Source organism: Odontesthes bonariensis, chromosome 2 (genome assembly GCF_027942865.1).
Source record: "Odontesthes bonariensis isolate fOdoBon6 chromosome 2, fOdoBon6.hap1, whole genome shotgun sequence".
NCBI classification, from domain to species: Eukaryota; Metazoa; Chordata; class Actinopteri; order Atheriniformes; family Atherinopsidae; genus Odontesthes; species Odontesthes bonariensis.
Genome location: NC_134507.1, coordinates 23,963,381 through 23,977,032, shown reverse-complemented (window position 1 = coordinate 23,977,032; position 13,652 = coordinate 23,963,381). Strand labels below are relative to the sequence as shown.

Genomic DNA, 13,652 nt, shown 5'->3' with positions numbered 1-13,652 from the left:
ACAGGAGCGACGGGGAATAACAATTTATTTTTTTTTTTTTTTAAAAGAGCATTGCAACCAGGAACCTGCGTCAGAAAATGCAATTTTTATTAGTATTAACTGATATCACTTCCAAATAACCAGATTTCAGTCAGGCTCTACTTTTTTCAAATGACCTGCACTAGAATATTAGCAATTTAAACTATGTTCACTCATCACTTTTTAATCACATTTTCTGGAATAGGGGTGACAAAATAGCACTGGCTTTGGGCAAATTTAGTCTCTGTTGACTAAAATCAATAATTCAACTAGAAACAAAATGTTTTTTAACAAAGTCTAATACTGTTAGCTCCATTACTACCAGCAATATTGTACAAAAAAAAAAAAAAAAAAAAAAAACATACTTCAAGAAGTTAAATGTACAGTGTGTTTGATGCCCTGAATGCTAATGATACAAATGTGATTTTCATCAAGCATTAATCGGCCACAGATTCCGCTTCTTGCCACAAGTTAACACATTTGTCTGCCCAACCCTACTGAGCATACACAGTACATAAACTTTGACCTTTCAGCACTGCTCAACATCGTCTCTTCCATATATCCACTAAACATTCTGCTACAGCCAGACATTACAAAGGTGAGCTAACCTCAACATGCCATTTGAACAATACTTGAGCTATTAACTGTGCCCAGAGGCAGACGCAGCAGAAAAATAGATGTTTACTGATGAAACTAAACGCCAGAGACTACTGGCTCTAATACAAGCAGAAGACTGCAGAGACACTATGACCAGTGAGGAGAATAAATCCTGATTGAGTGGGCTGTTTGGAAGTGCAGTGTGGATCATGTAGTGTTGATCATCACTTGTGCTGCGCTGTGGCTTTTATCTCTTTTACATTAGCTACAGCTAGATCCTTATGTGGGTGGCGCCTGATTGCTAGGCAGCATATGGTCCCTTTAGCATCAGATCATTCCACTACATGCTTAAGCAACTGTGTGTCCCTGCCCCCAACCTCCCCTTGCAGCTAAGAAGAAAACATATAGGATGGCATGCTCTCTGTAGGATGTGCATACCCTCAATTTTTACCCTCTTGCAGACGGCTGAGAGCGATAAAGGACAAATGAAGCAAGATAAGGAGAAAAGTTAATACATTTGCTGTTTAGTTGCTTTGTCACACAGAGAAGATGTTGCTTTTGCTCTTTATTTTTTTTATTCATTTTCTTCTTTAACTTCTCTCTGTGTTCTTTTGTATTTAGAGATACACAATTTATGTATGGCTCGAAAGAGAATTTACATCCGGTACAGTAATCTTGAATTAAAATGCATCCGCTCCTGTTGGTCATGTACCTGCCAAACAACTAGAAATTGTGCCGAAAGGAGAGTTGTATGGACATGCTTGAGATTCTAATAAATTCAGAAGGTACAACTGTTTTTTCTGTGTACTGGACTCAATCCAGAGAATGAAAATAACTCTTATGAGCTTGTCTAAACATTATAGCTGATGTTTGTGATGGTTATCGTTTCAGGTCAATATCCATATTGATATATATATATATACACACCTAAGATTAAGAGTAAATTAAACTTTCTATTTTCTGCAGAAATATGATTTTCACACACTTGAAATATTACCCCATTCAGTCTTTATCTACTGAGGAAAATCAGTCATACTTGTGAGTGACTAAACTATGTGAACCTTGGTGGCTGGCAGCTGTTGATTCCCTCTGGACATCAGCCTTATTCTCTCTAGAAAAAAGCTTCAGCTTCTTTTCTCATATAGCCCGCTCACTCCAGGTCTTTCTACAACGTTTCGTTTGGATTAAGGCTAAAACTCCAAAACTTTGACTTGTTCTATTAATGATCACAATCCATCCAGAACCAACTGCTGCAAAACAGGTCCAGACCATAATACAACCTCCACCGAGTTTTACAGATTTGAGCCTTCCCTGTCCATAAAATTTTTTTACTGTAAATGACCTTATCTGTTACCTTTTGGCCCATCCAAATGAAGTTTAACAAACTGCATACAGAAGGCAACGTTTGTTTTGGAGTACATACTTCCTCGTTGCAGCTTTGCCAGGTCAGTGTTCTCCTGGTGGTGGACTAAAGGAAATTAACATTAGACAATGTGAGGAAGGCATTTGGTGACCTTGAAGTTACTCTCTGTTCCTCTGTGGTCTCACAGTCTATTTCACAACTGGCAATAAAAATCTGTCTGAATGGGGATTGGTCGAGTCCAAACTCTTTGGAGAGGTTTTGTAACCTTTTACAGCCTGATGAGCATCAATACCTCGTTTTCTGGCATCCTCAGAAATCCCCTTTGTCTGTGTTGTTAAACACCCCCACAAACATGCGTTGTGATGGTCAGACATTCAAATCAGAGCGCACGCTCATACATAACGTCACCTTCAGATGCACTTCCAATCCTCGAGGTTTATATTGTTGTGGCACTCACAGACATTTACTATCTGATAATAATCAAGCATTTCATTTCTATGGTGGTACATGGTGCTAAAGTGTTAGCTATGACATAGGACACAGCTCTGCACCAACTGGACATTAAATCACAAATCGTCTTTAAGCTGTACATTTTATTTCACAAATTAAAACTGTCGCAGAGGCGTTGCTTTTTTTATAACTTTTGATGTAATCTTATTCCAATCATTGTGAAGCATAAACCACCAAGCGTTGGATAGTCAAGAAAGAGAGCTGGTTTAGATCTCCATGAAACAGATTAGTTTTACCCAGCCAGTGATATGCATAAGTTTTCTTTTTTTGATTTTCAAACAAAATAAAAACAACCCATAAAACCTGACTTCTGTCTCAAAAAAAAGAAGAAGCACAATTTGCATTTTATTCTGGGTCAATTGACTCTGAAGCAGCGGCGGGTGCTTATTAGCACCAACACCAATTGGCAGTGATGGAAAAATGACACCCACGTGGACGTGCTAATTCTTAATGAATTGGCTGCATAAGTGAGCCCAGCCCTCCAAATAAGTTTAAAACCGCACATATACTGACTGAAATACATCAATACGAGGCTCAAAACCTGACAGCAGCACCAACAGAATAAATAAATTCAAATTACAACGTAATAGATCTATGCTACCAGCATATGTAGCTATTTGTAGCTTACTCCCAGTCCCCTGTAGGGCTTTCCTCCACACTTAAAAATAGTTGACCCTTTTCTTTCTAGAAACCATGTCCAACCACAGCCTGTAGAACAGCTGACTCATCTCCTCCCAGAAAAGTTATCCGCAGGGCTCTCCGTAACAAAAAACCTGCATGTATGTGCTAATTTTTGTTAAGCAGCCCGTGCCAATATATACCAAAACTTTATTATGCTGATAACAGAACTGAACACCCACGATGGTTACCGAAAACAGTAACTCTTACACAACACATGTAGTTTTACATTAGACCAGTAACAAGCCCAATGTGAGGTGGTTTTCTGTCCAGACATGAAGAAAACCCATCCTCCCTGGAGGGAACTGCTACTGCTGCACGCATGGCGGCTACTGCCAACTGTGTGCAATCAGGAAATCAATCAATAACTGAACAGAAAATGGATGGAAGGATACGAAGAGGTGTGAAGTGTAGTGCATTTGCAGATACGGGTGGACAGTAAAGGGGGCACTTTGTACGGAAGTGACATTTCCGTGCCAAGCAAAGCGTTTGCAATTGCCTGCTGACAAGTCACATCGGCTTTGCTCTTCAATAAACTGGAACATGAATATGGATCCAGGTCTGGATGCTGTTCTCTGGTCAGGTCCCGTTCAGTTGAGGTGATTGGTCAGATCTGCTGACCAACCACTGCTCTCCATCCCACACATCCACTTAAAAAAAAGGTAATTGAACATTCTCTGAGGCCCTAAATGATTTTTATCTAAACCCATTTCTTTCTTTAACCTCTTTGAAGACACACCTGACCATATTCTGGCTTTTAATTGTGTGGATTTTACTTGTTACTCGTGCTATTGCTATACACTTTCACGCTTTTATTGCTTCTTTATACCCAACCTCAAGGTTTAATTATTTTTTGTGTTCATATTCTGCTTGGTGATCATTCAAAATGTGTTCAGTGTCGAACCGACTTACCCATTGGCTACCAAAAGGATATCTAATGGTTACTTGGCAAGTACACATGTGTGTGTGTGTGGCAGTGTAGCAATCCTATGGCCTACTATGGCAGCCTCCTACAGAAGAGCTGTAGATTACCACAAAATATAGTCTAAATGTATTCATTAAACGTTGTGGGCTCAGATGAAATAATGTTGCAACTATAAACTGAGCCTCCTGCAGCCTTTATGGAGATAAATGTCGGTACACGTTCAATGCGGAGCGATTGTGGAAGCAAAGACGTAACATGAGTAGTCGTTACATATTCCTGCCTGTCGCGTAAAATGTGCCACAATTAACCGTCAACCGAGGCCTAATAAGCGTGTATTTTTGTCACAAAAACTAATTTGCACAGGCCTCGCTGCTAATAGAGTGTGGGCTATGCCAAGAAGGGATACGAAATATCTGGGCCACAGGCTGTAGGCTACTGTCAGAGCCCGGGGGTATTGCACAGAGAGCGCGACACGGGGCCAAAAGTGGGTAAGAAAAGCGTTTCCTCCCCGCCAGATCTCGACGCTGTCGACCGTTTATTCAACGCCAAACACTCGCTGCGAAAAACTACCTGTCAAAACGACACATTATTCGACACATTGAAGCACAGGCCTGCCCACTGGTGTGTTTACCAGTCGGCGGAGGCTGAAAATAGGAGCTGTTGCTGCTTACCATCTTGCAGGTCGGATGATGAAATCCAGGCGATGTAAACGGAAAAGAGGTACAACAGCGGGAGTCAGCAGGCCGCCGAGCTGAGGGGAGAAATACTAAAAAAAAAAAAGACGGTGGTGGTGCTCTCTGAGGTCTGGTCCTGGCTTTACACCTAGCTTCAAGACGGTCTTCGCCGTGTCTCTCTCCGCTACGGAGGCTTTCACTGCAGTGGCAAAGGGAGTGAGACCCGCTGGGAGGGGACAGTAAGCGGAGGAGGAGGTTAGGTTTGACAAGCAGGCGGTGGTGGACGGGAGGAGGGAAGAGGCGAAGGGGGGAGGTGCAGCAGTACTGTACATCCGGGAACCACAGGCCGGTTTGTTCTTTATTTATTTATATCTTACACTCAGATCAGGTTTGTGTGCGGGCTCCCCCCGGTGGCGTACTGGTGGTACTGCATGCAGTGGACAAACGGGTCTTCTCACACCCTAAACCTAAACATATTTAACTGTAACATAGATATTTTCTTATCCTTTAGATTCGAACTACACTAAAGACACAGTTTCTAAATAGAAAAGTAACTCTGTAGCAATTATATGATACTAGAAGTAAGAAGTCGCAAGCATGTGCAGTCATAAGGATAAACAGAAGAAGAAGTGGTATAAATATCAGAAAGTATTCTGCGAGGACAGCTTACCACCCTGGTACCCATGTTGATGTTGCTTTGGCACTTGCAACCTACCTAAATATTTTTAGACCAGTCACAACACCCCCTGTATGGCGTTCCCCCAGTAGCAGCCTCCCCACAACAGGAAAGCTGTGGGGTCATGAAAAAACTGCTCAGGAAGGGATCGAAGAAGAGCCGTCCAGGCTACAAACTCCCAGATACCAATCTGATTAGGTCTGATGGCAACTTCGGCGAGCAAACACACACCACAAATGCCCCACCCCCCAACCCACAGGGCCTATAAGGATAAGTTCCTGACATCCCAGTACCATACAATCCAGGACATCCTCAGATGTTTTTTGTCCACCCCTTGATTGGTCAAAGCTCTTTTGGTGGCATGACTTATATTAGGCTGGTGATCATAAAGTCATAGCTGATCGTGAATGATCCCAAACACTATGCTGACATGTACTAACTGAAATGCTGTTAAAACAACATGTCACCCAGAACTGAAAAGCTTCACATTTCAGGCAAACTTGAATGCTTTTTTCTCCTGAATGCCAAAGTGTCCTTTTTTCCCCCCGTGTCATTTATTTATTCATTTATTTTGTTTTGAGCCAGAATATAGAGCAATAGGGTCACATCAACGCTTTGCTTTATCTTTAAATTTTGCATATATATCTGCCAAATTCAGGATAGCTGAACGGCATGCACAAGATCTGTATCCAGAAAAGGAAGCATTTGAATCATCCGTTGTCAACCCTTTACTGCAGTATTATAATACATGGATTAAAAGACAACAACTGCCACAAAAAGTATTTTTCATTTCATTAACAATAACATAATAATCAAACATCAATTTTATAAAAAGGTTAGACTGATATTAAGTGTAGATTTCACCACTATATTGCACATTTTGTGGTTTTTACTGCTCTGATGCCTTGCATAGGTTGATTTAGCTTCTTCTATCAAAATACACACATATGCAAATATTTTAAAACTGTTAACTATACAAAATACTTTAATTTATCACAATAAAAAGAAAACAAACAGTTGTTAGATACTTCATTGACAGTTTCGGCTCAGAAAACTCCAAATACATGATTTCTTCTCATCAAACACAGACATAAATGACTAAATCCTGCAGAAGAGGTAGAGGACACATGTGCTGTAGATGGCCACAACTCCACCCAAATCCAAAACTCCTACTTCCATAACTGCATTTTGCTCTTCACAAAATAGTAAGAATAGACATCCACACATCTACGCAGAGAGTTTCACTGCAAAAATCATCTTTTTTAAATCAGTCTTGATGGCACACAGCGTGACAACAACATTTTAGATCATTTCATGGTGCTGATTCGGAAGAGATGTGATTCCATCTCACTGCAAAACGATACGAGCTGAGTCATACTCTAGAGAAGATAGAGGTTTTTTTTGGGGGGGGGGGGGTAACTAAAATTGGTCCGCAGAGCAGCAGCAGTCAAGAGTGACTAAACATGGTTTTAGTTGTGGTAACAACACAGAGAGGGCTTTTCAGATGAAAAGAACAGGAGCGTGTGGGGGTATTGATGGGCTTTTCTCTTTTTCATGATATATGCGTTAAGGTATGTTAGGACATGGCACTGCATAGATAAAGCTGAATGTTACATTTATGAGGACTGACAGTGGTTCTGTTGTTAGGTTAGCTGATAAAATAGCTGTAATCATGTGTGAGGCTGCTGATTTGGCCATTCAGAAGTGCCCTGTCGCATACTTTCTAACACAAACCTCACATTCTTAACATTCAAAGTTTTAGACGGCAGAGCAAGCCAACAAATGGAGACTGCTGGGAAATACTCTGCTTGGAACCAGTTTGTTAGAGAATATACATACATTAAAAGATAAATGTTAGGGTGGCCTTACAAAGTTATCTAAGACGCGACTTGACGGGTTTTCTTCCTTTTGTTGATTTTGAAATGAAACTCTCTGCATGTTTATAGTTTCCAAATATGCAGAAAAACACATTTGTACGAGCACCATCTGTAAAACACACACACACACACACACACACAATGTGTGAACACAGACCCACTTACAGTACATACACATAAATCTTATAACACTTGAGGGATACAAGACTGTAGGTGAAAAAATATTTATCCCAGAATGTAAATTATTCCTATTCTATCAAAGACATAATCAAAACATAAGAAGTGTTTTGCATTCTATTCGAACTTCAGTTGAGGTGACACGTTTATTGTCACACATTTGTATTATCAATATAAACAAACAAAGCCCCCGTGGAAAGACTGACAACATGGCTGCATTTTATGTTCTGCTATGGGAACGGAGCCAATCTTTCACACCATAGACGTGGGGAAGGGTTCATTTTCTTTTAACCGGAGGACAGAGAGCCAGAAGATATTAACGTACACGCCAAAACTGTGTCTGAGGCCGTCAGACAAACATCTCCTTGTTGACCCACATGAGCGTGCGCGTGTCGTTGGGCTTGCATTCATACTCGATGCTGTTGAAGCTGTTTCCCCACTGGCAGTGGTCCCTCTTGTTGTAGTTGTAGTACTTCACCTGCCACACCGTTTCAAACATCCCCGCCTCTGTGAACTGAAGCAGAAACACATGAAACTGAAGCAGACACACAGACTCTAACCATGTTATGTGTGGGAGCATGTGAGGATGAAATAAGGAGGAAGCATACTGACAGGACAGATGGACGCCTGCACACACAAATCACACCACAGGCTCCAGGGTGTGCCCGCACCGATGGGCTACACTCACAGATGCTCACAAAAAACATCACACTTCATTTTTCTAACTCAGTGTTAAAGCATGTATTTATGCTTTCCTTCTTCCTCCTTCAAGCATCTTTGGGACACTGCACACTGCAAACATTTGCTCAGTGAACACTGGAAACTAATTTGGAGGCTGATATTTAATCCAAGAGACATTTCATGTGTTATACTGGATGAATTCTAACATTCATAAGCTGGTGTTAAGAGGGATGTAAAATGACAGAACTGCTTTTCAACACTGATTAGTTTGCTATGCTTATGAGGTGGCTTATAGCCTAATCTGTTCATCATGGAATTAGCTCAGGTCTCTTGATATTTTTTCACATTTCATTGTCTGAGGAGAGTACCATGAGCTCTAAGAAAATGTGAGAGATATTTGTCCTCTTTGCTGATAAACAGAGGACGCTGACGCAGGACGGATAATGTGGTAAACCGGATTTGGTCATGCTAATTTGCACACTTTAACAGCTGAGACATCCTTCATCTACAAACTCTAGTGAAACTGTAACCTTGGAAACGCACATATCTACCAGAAACACAAAGTGTCCATGGAAACGCTGGACGGACTGTAACCACAGTAACGTGAACACATCTGGTGAGGCCGGCATTTACCCTTTGACCCGGTGAGGCACAACAAAAGGGAAGCTTTAAGAGATCCCTGATCATGAGGTGATTAAAGGATTGAGCTGAGGGTTGATTCTATAGTTCAGTAATTGTCAACAAATCCCATGTCAGGACCAGAACCCAAATATCTGTCAGCAACCTTTCCAACATCCTCACCCTCTGTGATTACTCTTAAACAAGGAAAATAAATCAAACACTTGGATTCTTAAAGGCTGAATAGATTCCTGGACGGATGTAAATATTGTACTACAGGGACTCTATCCTCAGACACATGCCCCACTGCAACAATGGTGATAATTGATTTTAATTTCTAAATGGTTTTAGGGCAGCTACTAAGCTCTTGGGCACAGATCATGATTATTTCATTTATATTTTATATTTAAGCCTCTAAGAATGCTTTTCGTGAAAGAATGAGAGATTGAGTAGACAGTGATCATACGATGACACTAATGGAAAAAACAGCCAATTGTTGCTTTTATTATATTACTTTGTGGAAATTGGGGGTTTCCAGAAAAGCTGAATTTAAATAAACGTTTAGATGTTGATGTCAGTCACACGGGAAAACATAATAATAGTTTTTTTTAAATATCTTTACATATCATTGATTTAATTTAGTGATAAAAATAAGTATTTAGATCCTTAACTTCAGTAAATAATACAAATACACATCGATGTGAAATCCTCTACAAGAATAAGCAGCATTCAAACCTTTTCTCAGGACGTACTAACCATATCAGCTAAAATTACTCAAAGCATCAAAAGAAAAAGCACATTTTCAGCAGAAAAAAGTTCCCAGTCCGTGTTTTACTGTCTTGTTTTTTGCTCCAGTAGTGTGTATGTTGCATTTTAATGCTGTGGGTTTCTCTGGTTGAATTAATTCTACATAATTCTGGGGATCTGTTTCCATGCCTCATATTTAGTAAGATGCTCATATTTTTGGTAGCAAAAAACCTGTGAAAACCACATCTATCTTCAGACAAACAAACACATTTTTTTCAGCTTTGCGACTGTGTATTCTTCTACTATACATGATTATCTTTTTATATAATATCTTCGAAGATTAAGGAAAATGTTCTCAACCTATAAACTAGCTCTTTAATAATCTAGGTTATCCAAAAGGTTAACACTGAAAATCACCAACTTTTGGGATACTTTTTAAATTACTGGACAGGAAGAGCGTGAGAAATTGTAATCTAAAAAGTTACAAGGTGTTAAAGGTTACTGCATTAGACACCAGTCGGAGCAGTCTCAGTTTGGAGACTCATGGCTGAATCTCACAGTAGAGCTAAGCTAACAGCTACTCATATTGGGCAGAAGATCACATTTTTTGCTATCTAAAACGGTAAATCAATAACGGTAAATATTTCATAGCTGTGTGACCAAACTTTACATAACAGGGATTTTACACTACATCCATTTTGCACCTGAATAACGTCCGTGATGTTCCTCGTCACTGCGGTCCAACTTTTCCTGCCACTGATCAGCTGAGTTCGTCTGGAGTTATTTCAGGTTTGTTGGGTACCTAACAGCTGGGCATTACTTTTGCCAAGATTTAAAAGACAGTAAGTATTCGTGCTTTTCATTTTTAATGTCTCATCTAAAACGGGTTGTCTATTCTCAAGAAATTCAGCACTGAATATCAAAAATCCTCTTCTGATTAAAAATGTAAGTTGCATTTTTGTTCAATTGTCATTTTTTGTTGTTGTTCTTGGTCTTCTACAGTAAACCTAAACACTTGAATATAGTGGCAACCCTGCTGCCACATTATCGCTGTTATTCTACAAAGAAATTCTCTACAGTGTTGAACTAAAAGTACATTTTCCACTGAGTTGCTATGCAGTCGAAAAGAAGAATAAGTACCTCAAATTCATACTTAAACAGTAGAGTATTTAAGAAAATGTAGACCAAGTTATATTGCACCATAACACATTCATCTCAGGTGCTTGGCTCTACTTTCTTTTGCCAAGAAAATAATAAAAAAAAAAACTTTATCTAACTGAGCTGCAACATTTTAATTATGATCATTTGCTCCCTTTAACTCTTAATTTAGCTACCTTGTCAAAATTGCTCCCTGACGCCCATGCCATAAATGTCTTACTTCTCTAGACTCTGGTTCCAAACTAAATTTAGTTTCCAGCCATACTGTACAGTGTGTCCTTACCTGTACGTTGATTTGAACTGGTTGCCTCTCTCCACTCTTAGTGTGTGCCACCCCCTCTGTGTCATAAAGGCCGGTGTAGACCACAGATTGTGGGTCTTTAGACTGCTGCTCCAGTGGGAAGGTCACCGCACCCACACTCATTGACCTGCAGTCAGGAAGTCAACAAAAGACACCCATCTAAATTAAATAGATGGATTAACACGTGTTTATCCACACTGACCACATTACGTGTCAAAATAGGGCTACAGCTGTGTTTTATGCACCTCATAACAGTTCAACAGCTCCCGTGCATCACCCCATGTGTGACCTACATTTACATCGTGTACTCGTTCAGGCCTTTTTTTTTTTTTTACAGCGTGACAGTCTGTCACTGACAGACTGATATCCGACAATAATCCTTGTATGGACGTGGCAGCACAACTGCATTCATTACATAATCATGAATTGTAAGTAAAGCACAAGTGGGCGGTGACCCAGCACACAAAGGCCGGAGTCTAATCTGTTGTGGATTTGACGCGCAGCCGATTGGGGGTTATGTGTCCTTCACGTGCCGCTCGTAAAGTCAGCTTTACACTTAGAAATAGACTTAATGACCTGTTGAGCGCTCCAGGAAAAGACTCACTAAGAAAAATTCCACGAAATTCGGTAACATTTCTGGATTCTAATTTTAGAATATAAGTCAGAGGTCCATTTTAGGGGTTTTGTTTACTTGACCGTCACGGAAACGTCAGCTTCCATACTGTACACTAATGTACCCTGGAAATCTGTTCGTGCCCTCCCTGCAGAGGATTTGCTAAGGTCAGTATCCTCGGTGCAACCAAGGACTTAACCTCATCTTTGGTCCGGTAATGAACAGTCAACAAATGTAGCCCAGTAACTGCCTTTACAAGGATATTTAAAATGTAAAATACAATCCTACAGACGTCACTATATTCCCACTGGCTGCAGGCAACCACAATGAACATTAAAAGAACACTAGATAGCGTTTATCTGACCATCAGGGATGGCACATTTTTACCACTAAACCTTCATTATTTGGAGAGCTCCTGACATTTTGACTTTTGTCTCCACCAGGAACACAATCACTCCCTTTCATTGGCAGTAAATGTGTTCGTGGTCTTCATTAGCTGGTTAAGTTTTGCATCTTTTCTGGAGGAATACGATGACCCATTCGTGATATTTGCTTCCCAAGAGGTTTACCATGACACTTTGTTTGGCTCGTGACTACCTACGTGGCCTGGAGTGCTCCCGGCTTTACGACCACCTCGATTTTGTACTTGGACCCGGTCAGCAGCTTGATGGTTCGCGTCTGTCCGAACCGGGCGCCGTCCGACTTGAAGTACACCGCGGTGTTGTTCGGAAGCATCTTCATGGAAATCCCAATTTTGATGATCTGAGGAACGTCGGCCATGTTTCCATGCGGCTAGTGTACCTCCAGGATCGGCGTGGGAATTGGGAGACACGTCTCAGGTGTGGATCAGTTCAGGCAGACGAAGGAATGCCGCGGAGAGAAGCCCAGACAATAGCGCACGGCACATTTCCGCTGCTCCTCTGTGCTCCGTAATCCCGTCCAACCTGCAGCACAGGCCTAATCCCACCCAATGCTCTCTCTAACTCATCTCTGAAAATCTCTCCGTCAGTCACAACACTCATTCACCAACTCTCCCCTCCCATTCATCTCCTGACGCTCTCCATCTCTGCTCCACGCGCTGTAAAATGTGCTTCTCGCTGTCCTTGGTGCTGAAGTTGTCCATTTGATCACTTTACCAGATCGTCAAACGGCCAGTGAACGCACACAATGCCTGCTTAGCCTTTATGAGAGTAACTGAACAGAGAAATCGATCGAAAAATCTTAAAAATTGATGAATAAATAACCAACCTAACATGATCAATTCACGACTCACTCTCAAAATCATCAGTCAATACAGTTTATAGGTCCACCATAGTCTCAGGGGCATCTGTCATGCATTGGCAGATACCAGTTCCATTTTTAGTTCATCTTCCCTTTAATTCCGGGTAAACCATCAATGCATAATAAAAAGTAAAAGATAAACTTTTTACACCTTATTAAGTAAATAAAGTGGGTTTTTTTCCTGTTACAAGATATGGCACTTGGAAAAAAATGTGACCATCGATTTAGCTGAGAGACACTGCAAGAATGAGCAGGTATGTCCAATGAGTTCATTGCCTGTTCTGGCTGTCCAGGAAAGGCAACAGGGTTTCTACCCTTTTCTGGGAGTGACAGTTCTCTCTCAGACAGTGACTCTTCTCTCATCCAAGCTCAATTCTGACCCTAAAAAACAGCTGGGTTTGACACTAAACCTATGAATACTGATGTTATTCCAACCATTTATCTGGAAAACACTAGGAGTATGTGAGAGCATGTTGGTGAGTTTAATTCTTTCGAATGTGTTTTTTCTTTCTCCCACTTTTGTTTTCAGCTCATGTTGTTGGGGGAGAAAGCCACAAGCAACACCACCAGGTGCCCGGCCGTACACCAGCTGTATTTCTAGGCTGTGTCCGTTGGTTCAAAAAGCCTGCGGGTTAAGCTGTTTTTTTCTTGGAGAGGTGGCAGCCCAACATGTCAGACTTCTCACACGACCTCATCTGGAGTGATGAGTCCCTGGCAGACTGTCTCTCTACCCTGAGCAGACACACCCGTACAGCTGC

At 41.0% G+C, this 13,652-nt stretch overlaps 2 protein-coding genes across 2 annotated transcripts in view; both read right to left on the bottom strand.

The window, feature by feature from the left end:
• LOC142396929 (calcineurin subunit B type 1) overlaps window positions 1-5,071 on the bottom strand; it is a 29,378-nt gene extending 24,307 nt beyond the window's left edge. The window contains exon 1 of the mRNA XM_075480179.1: window positions 4,763-5,071. Coding sequence (XP_075336294.1) covers window positions 4,763-4,765 — 3 coding nt within the window. The 5' untranslated portion in view covers window positions 4,766-5,071. The remainder of the gene's footprint in view (window positions 1-4,762) is intronic.
• Window positions 5,072-6,173: 1,102 nt separating this feature from the next.
• cnrip1b (cannabinoid receptor interacting protein 1b) lies at window positions 6,174-12,739 on the bottom strand. The gene is made up of 3 exons (XM_075480164.1): window positions 12,215-12,739; window positions 10,983-11,127; window positions 6,174-8,009 (listed from the first exon to the last, which is right to left on the bottom strand). The coding sequence occupies exons 1-3, from the start codon at window positions 12,391-12,393 to the stop codon at window positions 7,845-7,847; spliced, it is 489 nt and encodes a 162-aa protein (XP_075336279.1). The 5' UTR covers window positions 12,394-12,739; the 3' UTR covers window positions 6,174-7,844.
• Between the last annotated feature and the right edge of the window lie 913 nt (window positions 12,740-13,652).